The sequence below is a fragment of the Scyliorhinus torazame genome, chromosome 1, assembly GCF_047496885.1.
Source record: "Scyliorhinus torazame isolate Kashiwa2021f chromosome 1, sScyTor2.1, whole genome shotgun sequence".
In the NCBI taxonomy this organism is placed as follows: domain Eukaryota; kingdom Metazoa; phylum Chordata; class Chondrichthyes; order Carcharhiniformes; family Scyliorhinidae; genus Scyliorhinus; species Scyliorhinus torazame.
In genome coordinates, this window is record NC_092707.1 from 149,952,535 (window position 1) to 149,975,542 (window position 23,008).

At 41.9% G+C, this 23,008-nt stretch overlaps 1 protein-coding gene across 6 annotated transcripts in view; it reads left to right on the plus strand.

Moving 5' to 3' along the window:
- Nucleotides 1–23,008, plus strand: part of cep85 (centrosomal protein 85) — a 104,845-nt gene that overhangs the window by 24,956 nt on the left and 56,881 nt on the right. For 4 of the 6 annotated variants that reach the window (XM_072501017.1, XM_072501016.1, XM_072501014.1 and 1 more), the window contains 6 exons: nucleotides 9,027–9,176; nucleotides 14,334–15,151; nucleotides 15,795–15,925; nucleotides 16,534–16,651; nucleotides 17,367–17,552; nucleotides 21,802–21,954. In XM_072501017.1, coding sequence (XP_072357118.1) covers nucleotides 14,408–15,151; nucleotides 15,795–15,925; nucleotides 16,534–16,651; nucleotides 17,367–17,552; nucleotides 21,802–21,954 — 1,332 coding nt within the window. In that variant the 5' untranslated portion in view covers nucleotides 9,027–9,176; nucleotides 14,334–14,407. Of the gene's footprint in view, nucleotides 1–7,756; nucleotides 7,969–9,026; nucleotides 9,177–13,115; nucleotides 13,195–14,333; nucleotides 15,152–15,794; nucleotides 15,926–16,533; nucleotides 16,652–17,366; nucleotides 17,553–21,801; nucleotides 21,955–23,008 lie in introns of those variants that run through there. The other 2 variants (XM_072501015.1, XM_072501018.1) reach the window with 2 other exon arrangements.

The window sequence follows — 23,008 nt, forward strand, 5'->3', positions numbered from 1 at the left end:
CGCCACCGGGGTTGTGGCCTCTTTGGATGACCTGTGCGACTTCCTGTGGCTGGAAAAGGCTGAGAGACTCGGCAGAATGGTTTGAGACAAGATGGCAAATATTTGTGACCGTGTTTGAGAATTTGCTCGTTGCTGGGATGGGGGGTGGGGATAAAAAAGGGGGAAACATTGTACAAACTGTATAGTTGACTGTTGGGAAGTTTGTTTCCCGGGGTGTTTATGTGCTGTAACTCTTTTGATACACCTTTGTAATAAAATAGGTTTTAAAAAAAGAATGAAAGATGGCTGCACTGTAACCTTTAACTTGTGGAATGCTGACTTCCGTGGTGTTATGTAGGGGGAAGACGTGCACAAGGTGGTCACCGCTAGATTACTGCACTTTTGGTCCTTTTTTTCTCAGTTTCAGGGGGTATTTTCTTTTGAAAACCCATATAATTAATTCGATAAGGATCCTGTATAAGTGAAATGTCTGAAAAGTCGGGGGGTAAAAAGGCAGACAGTAGAAGTACGTAGATGGAATCGGAGGCCTCTCGAAGCTTGTCGGCTGAGAAAATGGTGGAGCCAGATTCTGGGGCACAGGCTACTCCACTAAAGTCCGAGGTGCTTTCACGAACCCTGGCAAAAGAATTTTATTAAATACTGGCGGCTTGTGTTGGAGGACATCGGGAAATCTACGGAGGAGGCCTTGGCCCCCATCTGAGTGGCTCTGGAGAAGACCAATGAAACTGTGAAAGCCTATTTAGCCACGATAAAATACAAGGAAGTGGCCCTTTTGAGATCAGATTGCCTCACTTAAAGCCTCACTGGTGGCCGAAGCGAATAAACTGTTGCAGGCCAAGGTAAATGACTTAAAGAATCCATTCAGGAGGTAAAATGTCCAAATTGTGGGGCTGCCAGAGGGGTTGGAAGGCCCACGCCCACAGAGTACTTTGCAGAGATGTTCGGGAAGATGTTTGCACATCCTCTTCTGAGTTGGACCAAGCCCACTGTACACTCCAGCAGAGGAGTCATCCTGAGGATCCAACGTGTATAGTAATAGTGCAGTTCTCTAGCTTCAAGGAGAGAAAATGGGTTCTGAGATTGCCAAGGGAGCATCTTGATTTCAAATGGGAAGGCCCCGCCATCAGGTTTTACCAAGACATGGGAACAGAGCTGGCAAAAAAGTGGGCTGCATTCAACAAAGCCAAGGATGCCCTGTACAAAAGTTGAGTCCGATTCGGTGTAGTATACTCTGCATCTAAGAGTACTTTCAAGGGAAAGGACTATTTATTTGATGTGCGCGAGAGACGGACTCCTTTGTTAAACACTGGTTGTGCGTGGGGTGATTGAGTATTTTGGTTGTTGGGGATGGGCATGTTGAAGAGTTGGGGTTCCATGTTTATTTTTGCATTTTCTTGTTGGTGTTGCATTTTTACAGTTTGGGTTTAGTTTTATGTGGTGTTCTGTTCTGATTGTTATAAAAATATATAGCTCCCTGTTGGAGCGCAATAGTTTGTGGTTTTAGTATTTCATTGTTTGTAACCATTTTTCTTAACTATTTGTGAGCCTCTCTGCTAACCTAAATTAACTAACGGGAACGGTTTTGAAGGGTTGGCTGCAGCTCATTGTAGTTTTTTAGATAATGAGCTTAAGAGTTCTTTTGGGTTTGGGATTGTTAGAAGTAGATTTTGGTTGTGTTTGCCTTGCTTCTATTTGTATGCATATTTGGGTCTGGTAGTATCAGAGGGTGAGGATAAGGAGGGGTGGGGTAGTTTGCTGACAGTGACTGCAGTTTTTATTTAGTTTAGTCTTGTGATTTGGTTTGGTGGCCATTTTGGGTGGGCCTGGTTGCTATACCTTTTTAAGTATCTGTTGAATAATCGCACTTGGTGGAAATGGCTGACTTTGGATTGAGGGGGGGAGCGAGACCCCCAATTTGTTTGGTCACGTGGAACATCAGGAGTTGAATGGCCCAATGGAAAGGGCGAGAGTATTTACTTACGTGGAGAGTTTAAATTCCGATGTGGTGTTTTTGCAAGAGACTCATTTGCGTGGGTCAGAGACCAGATAAGGCTGTGGAAGGAGTGGGTGGGACAGTTCTTTCATTCGGGCTTTGAGGATATTGTGGGTAGCGGCAATATTAATTTATAAAAGGGTTCCATTTTCTGCAGTTTAAAATCTTGGCTGACTCCAATGGCAGACATGTTATTGTCTGTGACTCTGGTGGGCACCCCAGATGTTCTGGTTAATATCTGTGCTCCAAACTGCGATGATATGAATTTTATTAATCTGCTCGCCTCACTCCCCGATTTAGATTGGAGTCAGCTTATTTTGTGTGGGGACTTAAATTGTGATCTGAACCCTAATCTGGATTGGTGGATTATCGCCTACACAGAGGCTGGACTCCATTCTTGAGTTGAATCACCAATACTCACTTGCCCTAACCTGGAGTTGTTGGCAAGTAGAAAAAGACTACAGACACAATTAAAGCCATTGTCAAGATAGTGGTGGGCCCTGACCCAGAAGGATTCCCCATTGAATTTCAGAAGTTTGTAGAACAGTTGGCATCTTTAATTTTGGATACGTTTAATGATTCCTTGTCCTGTGGTTCGTTGCCCTCACATGGACCTCTATCTACCACTGTGCCTGAACTGGAGGTGATAGTTTCCCTAGATGCTGAAAAGGTACTTGATAGCGTAGTATATATTATATATCCCCCCCCCCCCCCCAGTGTTTGTACGGATGCTCTGAACTCTGGCTACTTCCTGTTGAATAGGGGCTCGAGGCTCAAGTATTCACTATCTCCATTCCTGTTTGCTTTGGCAATAGATCCACTTGCTATAGTGCTGAGGTCCTCTGTTAAGTAGAAGGGGATAGATCAGGTTGGGATGGAGCATCGGATGTCCTTTTTCATCGGTATCTCTTTACCCAGTTCCCTCTATGGGCGAGATAATGAAACTGCTTGGGAGTTTTGGCTCCTTCTCTGGGTACAAGTTGAACTTGGGCAAGAGTGAATGCTTCCTGATCAACCTCTTCTCACCGCCCCACCCTCGCTCTGCCAAGATTATCTTTTTTTTTATCTGGGGGTGCAGGTGGCCCACAATTGGGCCTTGCTTCATAAATTAAATTGCATTAATCTGGTTGACAGTATCAAGTCAACCTTGCAAAGGTGGGATAACCTCTCCCTGTCCTTGGCGGGCAGGGTTCAGACTATTAAAATGAATGTACCCCCAAGATTTTTATTTCTTTTTCAATCTCTCCCAATTTTTCTCCCCAAGTCCTTTTTTTTTTTTGTCAAAGTCAATAAATTAATGTCCTCCTTTATTTGGGCGGGTAAAACTCCAATGATCCGTGGGGCTTTGCTCAAGTGATAAATCTGGGGGTTTGGCTCTACCCAATTTATTGTTTTACTATTGGGCAGCCAATATTCAGAAGATAATGTTGTGGTTCAGCGATCCTGGTTCTGTATGAGGACAAATGGAGGCAACCTTCTGCACTGATTCTCCCTTGGTGCAATGGTAACTGCATGGTTGCCTTTCTTTCCGGTAAGATTTTCCCCGAATCCAGTGGTGTTGTCCACCCTGTGAATCTGGAATCAGTTCAGGCAGCATTTTAAGCTCTGTTCCCAGTCTTTGCTTAGCCCCCTTCTGCATTAACCACCTTTCCCAGCCAGTGGGTTTAGACTCTAGGATAAGTCATGGGAGCGGAAGGGTTTGAAGACCTGTTTGTGGAGGAGAGGTTTGCCAGTTTTAAGGAGCTGGCGGAGAAATTCCAACTGCCTGATTCCAGTCTTTTCAGATACTTTCAGATTTGTGATTTTTCACTCATTACCTTTCCCTTGGAACCGCCCACTCCCCTGTGAAAGAGGACTTTGTCTATGGCAGGGTCTGGTGGGGGAACTATTTCAGACATGTGTGGCCATATTCTCTCAGCGGAGTCAGCTCTGTTAAGTGAGGTGAGGGTAAAATGGGAGGGTGAGTTTGGATGATAAGGTATGGAGTGTGGTCCTTCACAGGGTCAGCACCACGTCTTCATATGCTTGGCTGAGTCTGATCTAATTCACGGTGGTGCACAGGGTGAATCTTACTGAAGTGAGGATGAAGGCAGTACAGTGGTTAGCACAGTTGCTTCACAGCTCCAGGGTCCCAGGTTCGATTCTCGGCTTGGGTCACTGTGTGCGGAGTCTGCATATTCTCCCTGTGTCTGCGTGGGTTTCCTCCGGGTGCTCTGGTTTCCTCCCACAGTCCAAAGATGTGCAGGTTAGGAGGATTGGCCATGCTAAATTGCCCTTAAGTGTCCAAAAAGGTGGGGTGGCGTTACGTGGATGGGGTGGAGGTGAGGGCTTGGGTAGGCTGCTCTTTCCAAGGGCTGGTGCAGACTCGATGGGCCGAATGGCCTCCTTCTGCACTGTAAATTCTATGAGTGAATTTTTTTCTGGGTGGAGAACATGTATGAATGTTGTCCTCGGGCTGGTTAGCCACACACTCGTGTTCTGGTCTTGTCCCATGCTGATCGACTTTTGGGTCTCTTTCTTTAGCATCATGTTGGAGATACTCAATGTTGATTATGATCCATGTCCGCTGGTGGCCATTTGTGGGCCATCAGACTTGCCGGTGCTTCAGATGGGGATGAAGGTGGATGCCTTTGCCACATTAATAGCCCAGAGAAGAGTTCTGCTTGAGTGGAGTGGAGGTCTTCTACTCCGCCCAGTTGTTGGACAAAGCTTCCATCACCAGAAACCTTTGTTTTTTTGGGCATCCGAGCATCATCTCTTCAGTTGCCTAATCTACATCTGTTCTCTGGTGGAAACTTGGTCTGCAATGTCATCCCAAATATTGATTAGAAAAGAGACATGCTGTTGAAGCTTTGTGCCTTGAACTCATCAGGTCAGATGCAAGAATGTCAAATTCAAAAGAAGAAAAAGATGGTTGGTTGGCAGGTCATCATCTCTGCTGGTCAAGGCGGTGCCTTAGATAATCCATCACTGAACTATGTTTCCCTGTGCTTTTAATTCAAAATAGGTGCAATATACTTTCTGCTTGCAGAGGGCAGGTCCTGCATATGAATATATGTAGCTTCTAGCAAGCATAAGTAAATACATATCCAGCCATTGCGTTTTGTTTGAATTAACAAAAGTTTTGGGAATGTGGAGGGGCATATTTCTCCAATGCATTCTCCATGATGATGTCTTGACCAAAGATGTCTTGCCAATCAAACAGCATCTTTTTCTCGTACAATATAAATCGCTGCCCATTTTTGAATTTTGGAATTCTCTGTCCCAATGAATGCACAATGAAAAGCTTCAACAGCATATTTTCATATCAGCAATACTCCCAGGTTTTGTACCACCAAGTGACGAGTCATCCCAAATCATTGAAACAGGAAATTGTTAGCTTAGAAATGTCTTAAGTCTGAGCATTGATCTAATTTAACTAAATAGTTTATCTTAATTTTGTACTATAATTGGAATGCTAAAGTGGTGCCTTTTGATTCAGGGAGAGGAAAATAAATCAGCCAGGACCAGCAGTGGGTGAGTGGTATCCCTCTTGCCTCTAAATCTAGGCTGTAGGTCCACCCAGACTTTAGTGCATGACCTAGTGATGACCCAAGTGCATTACCAATGAAGCCTTTTGGATGAGGAGTTAAATTGAGGTCTTGTCAGCCTGCTCAGATGGATGGAGAAGATCCTACTGCACTACTGAAGATTAGCAGAGGAGTTCCCCCAAGTGTTCTGGCCCATAGAATCACAGAATTCCTACAGTGCGGAAGGAGGCCATTCGGCCCGAGTCTGCATCGATCCTTCAAATGAGCACTCTACTCTATGCCTGCAATTCCATAACCTAACATGCGCATCCCTGGACACTAAGGGGCAATTTATCATGGCCAACCCACCTACCCTGTGCATCTTTAGACTCTGGGAGGAAACTGGAGCAGTTTATCATGGCCAACCCACCTATCCTGTGCATCTTTAGACTCTGGGAAGAAACTGAAGCATCTGGAGGAAACTAACGCAGACACGGGGAAAACATACAAACTTCACACACCGATCCAAGGCTATCTTCGACTAATGTGAAGGATCAAATCTGGATATTATCTGGATGTTTTTGGGACCTTACTGTGTAAAAGTTGGCTATCTTATTTGCTCTATTATAAAAATGAGTACACTTTATAAAGTACCTAATTGGCTGTAAGGCGATTGGGACTATCTGAGGTCATAAAAGAACTTTGCAAATACAAGTCTACCTTATTAAAATTTCTAATACAGCAACTCTCCTGCAAGTTGGGCACCATGGGAAAAGTGAATTACACTGCTTTCATTGTTGAATCTTGTCTGAAGCTCATGAGCATGAAGACCGCCTACCTGTGGCAGGCACTGGAAGCTGATACCTATGTAAATAAACCTCCATGAAACATGGGCTCTTAAGCAATATGTTGGGAAAGGGAATCTGTTTATGCAGAAATTGATTGTATTTTTAAATATCTAAAGCTATACACCTTAGCTTGAAATGGCATAAAAGCAAGAAAGAAATATTTCATTCTATAAACAAGAACTTGTATTTGTAACATTTAATTTCATGAAATGCCCCAGGAACATTTTGAAAACCAAGTATGACATCGAGTTATGTAGCTATTAGGTCAGATTACTTAAAGCTTGGTCAAATAGATAGGTTTTAATGTGTCTTGGGGAAAGTGAAATCGAGAGATGGAAGGAATTCCAGAAATTGGCGCGGCAACTGAAGCGACAGCCACTGATGATGCAGTAAATTGGAGGAGTGCAGGTAAACCAATGTGTTGTGGAGATGGATGAGATTGGAGATGGGGGAGGGTTGAGGCCATGGAGAGATTATAAAATGAGGATGAGACTTCCCTATGACCTAAAACTTCTGTAATTAACAACAGGTTAGCCTGATTAAAGGTAATATTTTGGTGGGGATGTTCTGTGCTTTCACCCTCTCTGGATTCCATCCCCCAGCCAGGCATCTATGATGTTCAGTGGGGATCACTATACAGAGTAGCTGTGATAGTTTGGATATGTAAGGCATTTTTGTTTTGTTCTACCCAATGGTGCTGCCCTACCAAAATCTGCTAACTTAACATGGGGTCAAAACAGCAAGCTTTTCTACGGTTACTCTGTGTTGCATTTACTCATAGGGCCCCCAGAGGATGCTGGTTATAGTATTGGTAAAAATATTAGTACTTTTACCTTTATTGTTTGATATTTTTGTTAACTTTAGCTTTGTTTGGTAAATGGAATTTTTTAGATTTTAATTGCTTTGTTTGCTTGCTGATCTAGAGACTAAATGTACAAAATTCCCTGAACAAAACTGAAGAGTAATGTCAGCATAATGAGTTCTGTGTTTCTTCAGTGAAAAAAGTTTACTGGATTTTAATCTTATAGTCTCAAACTCGGGGAAAGCAGTTTGCAACAGTCACTCTTGAAATCCATCCATTTTGAATGTGTTCATCATTATGTACCTCTTGTATTAAACTTACCAGGCTGTGGTATTCTTCTAATGTACCCCAGTGACAAATATAAAAATACCATCCAGCGTTTTATACCCTCCAGCAACAAAGTTGCAGTATTTATTGCTTTGTGTCCAGTTGAATGGAACAGAATTCTTTAACTTGTGGCTGCATTCCATTCTAACCCTGCTTGCTTAAGTCCAATTATAAGTTCTCCATCGTTTATTTAAATCAGGCTGTGTTAGTATATCCTTTTTAAGGAGTGGCTAAATTAAATCATACGCATGCAATTAAAAAATTATTTCTTTCACAGGATGTGGATGGACATCACTAGCTAGGCCAGCATTTATTGCTCATCCCTAAATGCACATGCGATCCACTGGTTTGCTTTGATCTTCATACCATGCTGAATTAGTTGATCTCAGTCAGTCACTGATTGATAATAGGTTGTGGTAAAGTCAGCCAAATGGCCTGCCTCTGATTGCTATCCAGTGACCTTGCCAGAAAGTGCACATCAGATGTTGGGTAAGGATCGAATTGAGCTTGATGATACTTTCAACGTTTAACAATCGAGGCTTGTACTTGACAAATGGCTACTTGCCTGAAGCCCCAGAAATAGATGCTAAGTAAGTTTCCTCTGCGCTGTCTCAGCAAGCTGCCTTAAACCCCAACTTCCTTTTGTGAAACATTTTCCACTTGCCATTGTAGCTACCATTGTCTTTGAGGTGACGACTGGTGCTACGAGCCTGTTTGTTAGGAATTGTATTGGGAACAAACAGGATTTTGAGCAAGATTACCCCTCTTGAGGAAATTTAGACTCAAAAAAGGCAAATCAATGTTGCCTTGTTTCTGTTAATGTGCTGTTAACTAAACAATTAGTTTGTGTAAGCCACTCCATTTGCAGTAGGAATGCTTTGTAACTGAAAAGCAAAGTAGATTAGTTCAGCAATCCAGCTCTCCCAGTGGGAGCCATGCTGGAGGAGACCATGGATTGGAGGAGAATCGACACTGCCTTAAATTCTGGCCAAATATGGAGATTAATTCAGTGGGTGGTATGTTAATTCAGAAGTTGCATTTGTTGCTCAAATGCTACTTTTGAGGGTTCACTACTTCAAACACCAAGTAAGGAGCTCGTTCAAATTTGGGCAATAATTGGACTACTTTAAAAAAAAAAAGTTTACATTTTTAATTTTGTAACATAGGAAAACATAATTTTCCATTGACTGTCTTTTTTTTAAACTGTTTTTGAACTGCATCAGCCGTTTTTCAGTTTGTGGTATAGTGACTTATAAGCCATGCTCTCAACTGTTTGCTGTTGTCACATATGCCACTGAGCCTCATGTAATTCATGCCTGGTTGGAATCCCCTCTAAAGCACTTGCCACCAGGATCACAGTAGCTTTGTGGGGAACCATTGCATTTACCCTGAAGTTCGAAGCCTTTATATCTCCACCCATCATTATTATATCAGCTTTTCACTGTCATTGCTAACGATGCATATAGTTTGATCAACTGTGCAATCGACCAGAGTTAATGAGGCAAGAATGTGATATTATAAAATAAACATATTTTTGCTTTCGACAGATTCTGATATACAGAGAGGAAGTTATTGTGAAGCTGAGTGGCAAACACCCATACTTTCAGAAAAGTTTCAACGCAGGACAGAAAGGCGGCCTAGCACAGCAGACAGTGGGGACACTGCTTTGGGAACATCTTGTTCTGATAGCACGGACGGTGAGTTAAAAAAATAAATATGTCTTGAGGGTGGTGATAAAGTGCAGCCTGCGTTGTAAATGTCATCTTCAACTAATATCTGAGGCAGAGCCAATTGAACTCAACTGTGAGGGTCCCGATCATTTCTAGTCAGCATCTAGTTAGTTTAACTCCATTATACTAGTGACCCTGAGATGAGCAGTGCTAAAAATATCAGCCAGTGTTTATAATGTCAGTAAGTATATGAATGCTGAGTGAGGACTAGATTGGACTTGGCTGTGCTACTTCTTTAATGAAATAGTTACTAACATTCACCATTTAGACTCTAGTTTACTAACAGTGGTTAGCACTGTTGCTTCACAGCGCCCGGGATCTGGGTTTGATTCCCGGCTTGGGTCACTGTCTGTGCGGAGTCTGCACGTTCTCCCCTGTCAGCGTCTGTTTCCTCCGGCGCTCTGGTTTCCTCCCACAAGTCCCATAAGACGTGCTTATTAGGTGAATTAGACATTCTGAATTCTCCCTCAGTGTGCACGAACAGGTGCCGGAGTGTGGCGACTAAGAGATTTGCACAGTAATTTAATGTAAGCCTACTTGTGGCACTAATAAAGATCATGATTATACATTCGCCATTTAGACTCGCTACAGTATTGTTTATGGAAGATACCTGCTTGTGAGGTACTGGCAGGCAGCTAGATAGAAACGTGCATCAAAACATATATAGAAAATAGGTCTTACGGCCCTTCGAGCCTGCTCTGGCATTCATTATGATCATGGCTGAACATCAAGTTCAATACCCTGATCTCCTCTTCTCCCCATCCCTTGATCCCTTTAGCCCCAAGAGCTATATCTAATTTCTTCTTGAAATTACACCACGTTTTGGCCTCAACTACTTAACTGGTAGTGAATTCCACACATTCACCAATTCCTGGCATGAAGAAATTTCTCCTCGCCTCAGTCTTAAATCGTTTACCTCTTATTCCCAAACTATGACCCCTGGTTCTGGACTCCCCCACCATTGGAAACATTCTTTTTGACTCTACTGTCTAATCCTGTTAGAATTTTCTTAGTCTCTTTCAGATCCCTTCTCGCTCTTCTAAACTCCAATGAATATATTCCTAACCGATTTAGTCTCTCGTGACAGTCCCACCATCCCAGGAATCAGCCTGATAAACCTTTGCTGCACTTCCTCCCTAGCAAGAACATCCTTGCTCAGATAAGGGCACCAAAACTGCGCACAATACTCCAGGGGTGGCCTCAACAATTCCTTATACAATTACAGTAAAACATCTCAAATCCTCTCACTATGAAGGCCAACATACCATTTGCCTTTTTTACTGCCTGCTGTACCTGCGCACTTACTTTCAGCAACTGATGCCATAGGACACCAAGATCTCGCTGTCCAAATCCCGCTGAAACATCTCCTGCATCCTCCTCACCGTTCACCCTCCCATCCAACTTTGTATTATTTGCAAATACTATATCTAGTTCCCTCGTCCAAATCATTAATTTATAATCTGAACAGTTGGGGTCAGAGTACAGATCCCTGCGGTACCCTACTAGTCACTGCCTACCAATCTGAAAAAGACCCATTTATTTCAACTTTTTGCTTCCTGGTTGCTTTCGATCCATCTTGACACTACCCATAATCCCATGCGCTTTAATGTCTTCCGGAAAGAAGCAAAAAAGTAACAAAAATAAACTTTACATGTGGGATAGTTACATTTTGGTGCATTGTCTGAAACTTGATAAAGATTGAGGTATTGATAATTGGCTATGTTGCTTGGCTCAGTTGGTAGTCCTGTCACTTCTGAGCTGCAGGTTTGTGGTTTCCGCCCCATTCCAGTGCACATTCTAGGCTGACACCTTGAGTGCAGTTCTGAGTACTGTCTTTCAGATAAACATTAAATTGGGCTGCTATTTGCCTATTCAGGTGGATGGTAGGTGGCATAATTGGGAATTCCTGGTGTTGTGACCAACATTGTTTCCCTCAACCAACACCACCAAGTACAAATTAATTTTCTTGCTTTTGCTGTGCAGTTTGGCAATGGTAATCAGTCACTAAACTTTGCAGAATAAATTTATATCCAGTGCATGTAGTTTGAAGATGGAACACTGTACAAACACATATCCTTCTTTCATACCCTGGAAGTACAGAGATGAGAAAATATAATCCCCATGCCTTTTTTTGCCTCCCTTCCTATAGGCAGTGTCGTCGGGCATCACAGCTGAACCTGACCCAGAGCCCCTTCATAACCCGGGCACTGAATATGCCCTCTCTGTTGCAGCCTCAACTGATGATTTAATTTGTCATGCTCGAATAGTGATTGGTTCCTAAAGACTTTCCTTCCCTTGACTCTTGGAGATCCTAGCATATGAACATTGGTTTGGTCTTTGTCAGTATTAATGAAGGATGGTCTTCAGGAGCGTGTCACTATTGGGTATGGAAAGTTGAGCTGCCAAAGCTTGCAATGGTATAAAAAATTGCTGATTTGTGCTGCAATCAGTGTGGTAAAAGTGTGAAATATTGAAGACCACTTGCGTCTAGTTGAAATGGTAAATAAGACTCAAACTTGTGCACATTACTGGTCTGTAATATGGCCTATCCCAAAATACTTGTTACTGACGGTTGGGTTGTACAGTAAGCTGTTGTAAAGTAAATTGCTTGGAGACACCATTGAATGCAATTGGTAGAGGCAGCAGCGCTGAATTGGCATAACATTCACTAATGTGTTGCTTTGCTTTTGATGCCAGTACCGAAGGGTATGTGTTCTCTTTGCTGTCATGATTAGACATTTCATGACAAAGTCAAACCTTCAATGTCAGAATACTTAGACGTTTAGAACAGAATTTTCAAGCAACTGTCATGGACCTCACATTTCAACTATTGTATGACAGCCCAGCTATATAGGTATAAATTTGTGTTCAATTATGAAAATGTTAATACATTGGTGGTGCTTGATCTGCCAGTTTAGTCTATTATTTCTCTGTCTAATACACTTGTCAAATTACTGGTGGGGCTTTGGTGGCAGCAGGGATGTTCCAATTTGAGCTGAAGCAGTCTGGGCTCTGAGTTGGAGCGAGTATCCTCTGCTTTCTCAGTTACTGTGTATTTGAAGAAACTAAATTTATGTGCAGAAATGTACTGTGTACATATTGGCAGGTATTCTAATGATCTGTGATATCTGACTATTGCATTTTGATGTAAATTTGTACAGTAAATTGAAAAATGGTATGCAGCGTTAATTAAAGTATCTGGACTTAATGCAGTATGTTTGTTTGATTGAACTGTTCTTCCCAGTGCTGGTGATCTAGTGTGGCCTTGTTTGTACTTCAGCCTGTGCTGGACAGCTGATGGTTAGTGTTGTTCTGATTGACTAAATTTCCAAGCTAAAAATTCATACTGGAGCTCTCAAACCGTAAGAATTAAAAAAATCTGCAATTGCTGAACACTTGGCACAAAATTCTAGCGTGCAAGTAATAAACAGCACTGTTGTGATAATAGGTCTGCCGAAACATTAAAACCTTGCTTGCTCTTTTTGCTGAAAGTATGCTGTGCGATTTCTTTAAATCTGGCATTGAATGAGTTTGGAGATTGTGTACATTTCTCAAATAGCTGAAACTCAATACTAGTAATCTATAAAGACATGTATTTGTGAATTCCTGGATTGATCTCGGGAATGTGCAAGTCTGACTGAGTTAGTGGGACCTTGTACAAGCTCTGCATTTCCAAAAGTGAAACTTGAGAAGTGCTAATTATACCAGCAATCGTTTTTTGCCAATGTTCTCGCTGACAAATGTGGAACTCGCTGACAAAAGTGGAACAAGATGTTCTCATTTCTCCCCCCACCCACCCAACCAGCCACTCGACTTGATAGCAGCCTATATAGCTAGTTTCACTTGTACTGTTGATCAGCATCATGTCTGAGCAAAGCTTGTGTTTGAGGTGAAAGTTGGGCATTTAGTTGAGTATTTGAAAAGTTGGCTTTATACATATGGATTTTGTTGTAGACGAAGTGTTTCAGTCTGAAGGTTTAGGAAGGTAAGCTTTATCAAGTTAGATTCTAAACAGAATATTATTTCAGACCATCCTTCAGGTTTTGTTTCTGCCTTTCTTGAACCTCAACTTATTTTTAAAAAAGATTGCATAAGTGAAACTCAGCCTCTGATAAATAATTGAATCCATTTTATAGCTATATGAAACTTTGTAAATTATTTTGTCTCAAACGTTTTTTCCCATGGCTGCTGTTAGGAAAGATACTCGCTAACTTAATATCTATAGCTGCTTGAGATTAATGTTACCACTAGTGGCTGCATAGGGATAATAATTGACTATTTGTTCATGTTTATTATGTGCAATACTTTATTTCATAGCTCTAGTAGATCAGTTTGCCCAGAAGTGCCAACAATTACTCGTGTTGCAGCTTTTCTTGAGTATTAAACTAATAGGTTAATGCTTTAATTGAGTGTAAAATATTACAGGGGCTATACAGCTTTGAAATTACCTGTACTGCCATGGTTGAACATGCTGCCTCATTTTCTGTTGTGTGTCTGAAAACCAAAATAACTTCCTCATTTCACTAATTGGAAGCTACAGCTTTAACCGAATCTCGGGTTTATCCCCAGATTTGCAGCAATGCAACTGTTAGTATGAATGTAATATAAATCAGGGCCCAAACTGATTTTATGGAGTTGGAAATTTTGAGTCACATCAGAGCTATGTTGTGGGATTAGGCACCCAGACATTATCTATCTCTCACTCTGACAGATATTTGATTGTGGGGTTAGCTAGATAGCTAAGAGTATGACCCAGAATTTTGCCAACATCGCTAGAAAATGAGCCAGCATGTTCAACCCGATTACCACGACTACAGGTATTTTCAAAGCTGTATAGCCCCTGTAATATTTTACACTCAATTAAAGCATTAACCTATCAGTTTAATACTTAAACTCTAACCGTCATGCGATACCACAGCAGTTTATTATTTTCATTCATTTAAATCGCAAAGTTTTAAAATCTTTTTTTTAAAAAATTATTTGATTTGAAGCATTTGTTTGTGTCTCTAACAAAAGTTTGAGGATTTAGTCACCTGAAAGAAGCTCCAATAGATATTTATCACTGAACTCTGCATTTGTGCCCATTATTGGGATAAATTGATTTTCAGTTTTTCATTTCCATAGATTTCTGCAGCTCCAGTGGATGTTCCTCCTTCAGACCCATCCGCTCACAGTCCGTCATTCCTACTGCACATGTCATGCCTTCCACCTCTGGTAACCCTTCATCTAATCTCCATCCAGTGGATGATCAAGGCTTCAGTTCTAAATCTGTGCGATCAAGTGGTTCCTCAGACACGAAAGATCAAAGATCTGGAAAACCTTGGTCTTCATTGTCCAAATTGAATGGGGTCGAAGTTTCTAACTTTGAGACTAGGGCCAGTGAAATGGAAGAATCTTCTACCAGTGTTAAATCTTTGCCTGTAAATTCAATAAATCTCTGCAGACCTACATTGCATGTGCTTGATGACTACTATCCAAATACTGAACACCTGAGATTGGAGGAGATGGTACGAAAATTTGAAACTCCAAACATTGAACCAACCTTGAATCAGTCTGCTTTTTTGGACACTATCTATGATGAACCGCAGTACAGATTCCAGGAATGTAGTAAGAGTGAGGTACCCCATGACATCAATGGTGCTGGTGGCAAGGATAAATGCAGTAACTATAACATGACTTTTAAATCCTTGCCGGAAAGCAAAATGTCACCAAACAGTGTTTTTTTAGGATCAAGAGCTTGTTTGCGACCTAATCGTGTAGGCTCTGTTCCTGAAGGGCTTCATAGTTTACAAGAACAGCAAACACCTTGGGCTCCAGTGTGGCTAAGGGGCCAAGCACATGCTAAGCAGTTTGATGTTCGCTGTAATACTAGACCTTGTGACCTGACAACATGGCAGCAGCAGCAATTGGAGGGCCTTAGGCTACAAGTGGAGCAAATGCAGGTAATACAATTACATTCAATTTGTGATTGAACATTTTTTGTCTTGAAAGAGGAAAAGAAAGGATGGGGAGAAGGCGGGCCCAGCAATCTCATTACTGAAGATGTGTTGCACTGTTTTCGCTAGCTTAAACCATTGTCATGCAGAGAGGCTATAAGAACTGCCCCCAAATCTCTCAAACTACCCCAATCACAACCGTCAAAGATTTGGGGAGAACTACTTGACTTGGGGCATGGGTCTCCACTGACGCTATTTGTTGGATGGTGTCATGAGAAGCGGTCTGAATGAGAGTTTGGATATTTACTTTCAAAGTGGTATGTTGATACAGTTGCTCGCTGGTTCGTTAAGTTTCTTTGGTGTTCATTCCCCAGTTGACCAGATGCACAAGGCTATGACCCTTGTCAATCATTAAAGATTAGATCTTCATTTTTTTTTTTTTTTTGACACCTGTGCCTATCTGGCAACAGTTACTCATGGTCAGAAGTGACTTTCCTAGTGATGAATGCCTGTGCCTATCTGGCGACCTTTACTCTTGGTCAGAAGTGACTTTCTTAGTGATGAATGAAGGCCTTCATAGTAATTCTGAAAGCAGCTGCACTGAACTACCAGTAGGTTTAACAATTATTTGTCCCCTCTCTGCCCATAGATTTTGAACCACGGATCCCAGCAATACCCATTGGCCTATTCCACTTTAACACATCAGGAACGTAACAAATGGGACCCACTAATAAAAGCAAATGAAAGCTTGTTGAAAGAGAAGGAGATGGTTATTGAAAGGTATGTGTAATCATTTGTTTTTAAAAATGCTATCCGTGAGAAAAGAAACACACTCCCACCCTATATTGGTGGTAAATATTCTCTGGTCAGGCGCAGCATAGGTAGAAACTGAATAAAGGTCCATTTAGTATGCCTACTAGGCATTTGTCAGTCAGGTTCAACTTGACGCAGATTAAACTTTCCAATTTTATTACAACCATGTGCCTTTGAATCTCTTTCTTCTGCCCCCCCCCACCCAACAAAATCTCAGCACATGCATGAGCATTTAATTTTTCACACCAGCCATCTCTTACGCTGAATTATGCTGAATTTTGAACATCTGATGTGCCAAATTTAATTGGAATTGTTGCATCCAGGGAGCTGATATAAAGACCAGGCTGACCGGTGATCAGCTATGTTTACATGGAGATATGCTGACATGTCATGCTGTTCTTGCAGTATGTTTCCCTTTTCTGTATCCACCTCCGTACTAACTGGTCATATATTAAAAAATGGAAGAAAAACATTTTCATATTGCTCTTTGAGGTTGTGAGCTTGTTAACACCGTTGAATAGGAATATTAATCACATTTTTGTCTGTTTTATTCCTTTTATTCCTCTGCATTATAGGCAGAAACAACAAATCAGTCAACTGGAGCTGAAGATGAGGGAGAGCGAGTTACAGATGCACAGTGCCCTGCTGGGCCGTCCGGTTCCACTTAACGATGTTTGCATACTCCGACTGCAGGTACTGCTGCTTAATTATGAAACCTAGATCAAGTCCATACCAATGTGAAACAATAGAAGAGTTAAATAGTGAAGTGGCGATTTTGGTTTGGTATGGGGAAGGGAAAACTGGAGCAAGTCCGGAATGCCTGGCAAAGAATGACTTGAGTAGGATTTGGTGTGATAAATCTTGAATTCAACACAGGAATAACGAACTGTGGAGGAACAAAAAGGTTTTGAGGAACATAGAATGGAGCTAGTGTTCAAAGTAGAGACAAAGTTTGACAGCCAGAGTGTACGCTTTTGTATATAATTTGAGAGCACAGAGGGGCCATTTGGCATAATTTTCCTGTGCTATATATTTCTACAATATAAAAAATGTTACAAATGCAACTGTCGACTTCAGGTGTGACAACACATTGTGTCATTGCCAAAAGTCGTCGTCTTTCAGTCTGTGTATTTGTATTATATAGCTCTAGAAATGGGGAGGTGGGATCCTTGGATGGTGGGCGAAGAAGAGACAATGAGAGCTCTATAAATAGTGAGAGTTGATGATGGCAAATGCATGGCAATATTAAAATTTTTTACTGAAGTCATTGCTGACATTGTATCTGTAGTTTCTCGATAAAACTTGAGATTAATGTACTTGAAACTTTCAATTTGCAAAAATGATGGAATGCAGATGAGTCCTAATGACTCCATGAACCAAAAAATTATTTGTTTCCTTGGTTTTACAGGAATCACTACGGGAAAATGCTTTCTTGCGGGCTCAGTACGCAGAACGGACAGAAACATTGAATTATGAAAAACTGGAGGTAGAGAAAAAGCTAGCACCGACGGAAGTGGAGATTCGTCAATTGAAAGAAAGTCTCAAAGAAAATACAAAGAAGCACACTGATGACATGAAGAGAATGGAAGAAAAGGCAAGTGTTCAAGTGTGGGGGAACTTGATGGGGCCAGTGGTGACGAATGAGCCTGGGCAGTCCATCGACCATGCTAGATTGCATAGAATCCCCACACTGCAGAAGAAGGCCATTCAGCCCATCAAGTCTGTACCAACCCAAGAGCACCCTACCTCGGTCCACGCAGCACCTAATCTTTTTGACACAAAGGGGCAACTTAGCATGGCCCATCCATTTAACCTGCACATATTTGGGCTGTGGGAGAAAACCAGAGCATCCAGAGGAAACTCACACAGACACGGGGCGAGTGTAAGCTCCACACACAGTCGTCCGAGACTGAAATTGAACCCGGGTCCCTGGTACTGTGAGGCAGCCGTGCTAACCTTTTTTTATTGTGGATCTAGTAGTTTGCAAAAGTTTCCAAGATGGATAAATCCTTATTGAAACGCCAAGATCTGTTGGTAATATAGTAAGTGCTACAGGAACTTTGATTTATGTGATCCATAAAGTTCTTGCGAATACTGTTTGGGTTTGGATTGTCTTTTAATGATGCACTTTAAACTAGTGCAGTACTGCATTTTGCCATTGAATGGCAGCATACACTTAACATCAGAATCCTCAATGGCAGAAACACATTTTTGATTTATTCATTTAAACAGGGGCAGCACGGTGGAGCAGTGGTTCGCAGTGCTGCCTAACGGCGCTGAGGTCCCAGGTTCAATCTGGCTCTGGGTCACTGTCTGTGTAGAGTTTGCACATTCTCCCCATGTTCATGAGGGCTTCGCCCCACAACCTTCTTTGGGTAGGTGGATCGACCACGCTAAATTGCCCCTTAATTGGATAAAATGAATTGGGTAGTCTAAATTTATTTTAAAAAACATGGGTATCACTGACGAGGTCAACAATTATTGTCCATCTCAAATCGTTCTTGAGAATGTGATGGTGATTGGCTTCTTGAATGGCTACAGCATGTGTGGTCCAGATACACTGTTGAGGGGAGAGTTTCAGAGTTTTCACCTAATCAGAGTGAGGAATAGTCATTTTAGTTCAAGTCTGGATGGTATGTAACTTGAGGTGCTTGCAGGTGGTATGCTCCCATGCACCTGCTGTATTTGATTTTTTTTTTTTAGATGGTAAAGTTCATGGTTTGGAAGATGCTGTCAAAGGAGCCTGGACATATTACTGCAGTGCATCTTTGATGGTACACGCTGCTGCCACTAGCTGGCAGTGGTGGAGAGTGTTGATCAAGAAGATTACTTTATCCTGGCTGTTGTCAAGCTTCTTGTGCTTTTGGAGCTGCACTCATCCAGGCAACATCCAGTTTGGTCAATCCACAGCTTATTTACTGCAACGTACACATTGCAATACACAACAATTCTCTTAAACTAAAGTATACAGTGCACCACGTTGTTTAGAAGTTTCATTATGGGAAACCGTTGGTCCATTTCAGTATAACAGTTATTTCCTTTGGGATTGGGAAATTGTGCATGTCACTCAGCTATTTAAGATAGATGAAAGGGCCAAACCAGGGAATCGTAGATCAGTTAGCCTAATATTTATTGTTGGAAATTGCTGTAGTTAATTAATGATAGGGTTCGGTTGGAGAGCCTGCATAGATGTGAAAGGTATGTGACCAAACAGATTTAATTTTTTTGAAGAGATGACTGAAGTGGGAAACAGAAATGTCAGTGGATGTTATTTATATGGACTTTCAGCAGGCATTTGCTAAAGTGATTCTAAGAGTCTATCGCCTAAGGTTTTAAGCTCCTAAATTTGAAAAACTTATTGACCTAGTTAAATTCGCTGAGTGGCAGGGGGCAGAGTAAAAATAATGGGCAGATACTCTAGCTGGATGTAACAATTCTGTCCCCCAAGAATGTGTTGGGGCTCAACTATCCGGTGTATTTCTGGAGATAGAAAGCTACATTTCTACATTTGTCAATGGCAGAAAGATGATTGGCATTTTAAGTTATATAGATGGATGGGTGAAATTAATCTATTAAATAAATGGGGAAAAATGTGTGGCAAATAAATTTTAATGTAGGCAAATGTGAGGTCAACCTCTCTGGACTGAAAAAGTCCAAGATTTAATTAAATGGAAGGATGACACAAACTGGGATGCATTCCCTGGAATTTAGGTTAAAGCGTGATGTGATTAAAATTCTCCAAGGTTTTAACAGGAATAGATTGTGGTAAATGCAGAGAAATTACTTCTGGCTGAGTCGTCTCTGATTAGACGCATAGCTAAATTAGAGCCAACCCTTTCAGGTGTGAAATTAGGAAACTATACTATGCACAAAGGCTGGTAGAATCATAGAATCCCTACAGTGCAACACATAGAGTCTGCACCGACCCTGCCCTTATCTCCCGTAACCTAACCTGCACATCCCTGGACACTTCAGGGACAATTTAGCATGGTCACCCCAACTAATTTGGACTGTGGAAGGAAACCGTACCCAGAGAAAACACATGCAGACACTGGGAGAACGTACAAACCTCCCCACACAGTCACCCAAGGCCAGAATTGAACCTGGGTCCCTGGTGCTGAGGCAACAGTGTTAACCACACAGTGCCATTTGGAACTCTGAAGGCAATTTATGTTGGATCAGTTGTTAAATTGATCACTTATGATGGGTTATGGAACAAAGGCAGTGATATGCAAAATTGCTGATCAGCTATGATCTCATTGAATGATGGTGGAACTGGTTTGGGGAGCTCCATGGCCGACTCTTATTCCTTTGTTCCTATACTCTCACCTCATCATGGTGAGTGGGACCATTATTTTCATCATTACCATAGGCTTCTGCTACCAAACATGAAGCATCAGAATCCTGGTACATTATTAGTGTGCAATGAGGTGGTTTTTGCACACTGACAAAAGTGCTTGTTGCGTTGATTGTCAGAAATGCTTGAACCCGAGCACCTGATGAGATGGAAATGAGCCTGAAATTTCACTGACTTTGTAACTGAGTTTCTTTTTGAATTTAAAGTGCCCAATTCATTTTTTTTTTCCAATTAAGGGATAAGTTAGTATGGCCAATCCACCTACCCTGCACACCTTTGGGCTGTGGGGGTGACCCACCCAAACATTGGGAGAGTGCAAACTTCACACTGACAGTGACCTGGGTTGGGATTGAACCTGGGTCCTCCGTGTTATTCACTGCGCCACCGGGCCGCCCCCTGATTAGTTTCTTTTTGAATCTTGCTAAAATACTTGTAAAAAGAGCCCAACACATGGGTTTTAGAGAGGTAGCAAACAACTAAATAAATCGAAACTGTAATAGTTAATTTAAGTATTTTATTCATTTATCATGGACACCTATCATAGGGACTGGATCATAATGAATGGCAAAGAAAGCTCAAAAGGCTGAATGGCCCATTCTTGTGTCTATTTTTTTTCCCTTTAAATTTAGAATACCCAATTCTTTTCCAATTAAAGGGCAATTTAGTGTGGCCAATTCATCTAACCTGCACATGGGTTGTGGGGGTGAAACCCACACAGACATTGGTAGAATGTGTAAACTCCACACAGACAGTGACCCAGGGCTGGGATCGAGCCCGGGTCCCCAGCGCCGCAGGCAGCAGTGCTAACCACTGCACCACCGTCCTGCCCGCCTGTGCCTATTTTCTAGCTTTCTATAAAAGCTCCAGTTGTTCTCCTCCCCAGTATCTGTAGCCTTTTGGAGAGTGAGTTTGGTTTTTGCTATCGTTAGAAAAACTTTTTTAAAAATTATTCAGAGGTTTTATTCTCCAATGTTTTTCTTTCAGTGGTTAACAATTTAAATGGGCGTGACTAATGTTCTTTTTTTTAATATAAATTTAGTGTACCCAATTCATTTTTTCCAATTAAGGGGCCAATCCACCTAGACTGCACATCCTTGGATTGTGGGGGCGAAAACCACGCAAACACAGGGAGAATGTGCAAACTCCACACGGACAGTGACCCAGAGCTGGGATCGAACCTGGGACCTTGGCACCGTGAGGCAACAGGGCTAACCCACTGTGCCACCGTGCTGCCCTGTGTGACTAATTATTTTACAAGCAGATTGTTATTCAAAATGAATGGATTAATTAATGGAGTGTTGCCACACAGACTAGATTTGATCTTTGGTCCTGTCCTCAAAGTTGGTTGGGCAGCAGTAGGTGTGTTTATAAATGTTCCCAATGCTTTTAGATTAAGGTAGAGAGCTCGGCCCAGCTTCCCCTCCTGTTTGCTGTCCATAGACTTGCGTTAGAGCTGTCTGCATTCATATTTTCTTCTGTTGCTCAGGTCCGTGGCCGTGACAAACACATCAGCAATCTGAAACGAAAGTGTCAGAAGGAGGCAGAGCAGAACCGAGAGAAGCAGCAACGCATTGAAACTCTAGAACGGTATCTGGCAGATCTACCCACTCTGGATGACTATCAGAAGCAGAGCCGACAGGTGAGACTGACCCTAGGCTATCAAGTGAAGTGGTATCTCTTTTGGGGTAATATTGTAGGCTGGACACCGACACGGCACACCAAGTGGGTGAGGCTTTCAAATCTTCCACCGCAATAAATAGCACTTACTGGCATAATGTCTAAGATGTTGTACAAGGCCCCATTTGCCTCTTCAGAAACAATCTTGTGACTCTATTGAACGAGATCTCCAGATGACCTGACCGAACTGGAAGATCTTTAAGTGACCCGGCCAGTATGCCTCCTGTTAACCAGCACCACCAAGAGGTTTCTCCTAATGTTGTGCCTGTGAGGACAAGGAAAGTGCAGTTTCCCATGTGGCGAGGTTAGACTTCAAAGCTTAAGCTTCTGTCAAAGTTTACAGGGTTAGAATTATGTTTTTGGTTTGTCTGGATTTAATTTGCACGAGTGACTGCTTTACAGTGAACCCAATAACCATAGCACCATATGGCCGTACGAGTTTACAGTAAAGCTCCCACATTCATAACTGATATGGGTGATTCCTGCTCTTTGCATGTTTCCATTGGTCCTTATTCATGTACAATTTCTTTCATTGTAATGGGATATTATGGTACAATTGTGTATATGAAATTGGAATTATGGGGAGAGACCTGAGCAGTTGATGTTCAGAGCCAGCACAGGGATATGCGTAAATGCCTTGGTGCTGTAAATCCTGTAGGATACAAATTGTAAGGGTTCTTCCTGTTTGTTCCTGTTTATGCCCTTATTTCCCCTTTCTTTTATTTTTGCTATTACCATTTTGATCCATGGAGGATTCATGAACCGGTGACTTTAATGCAGCCTGTATCATTAACTCGTGCAGAATGAAGTTTAAGAACTCACCACTATTCTTAGAATTCACCCTATACCAAAAAGGGCCGATATTCGAAATGGTGAACAGATATTCTCACTCCCTGACTCCTATGCAGGCTTAGGTGGGTGCTATTCAGATCAAACTATGTTTTCAAGTTATCCTCCGGTATAACCCATACCTTCACAGAAGAATTTTACCTACTTACCACTTAGTAGCATCAATA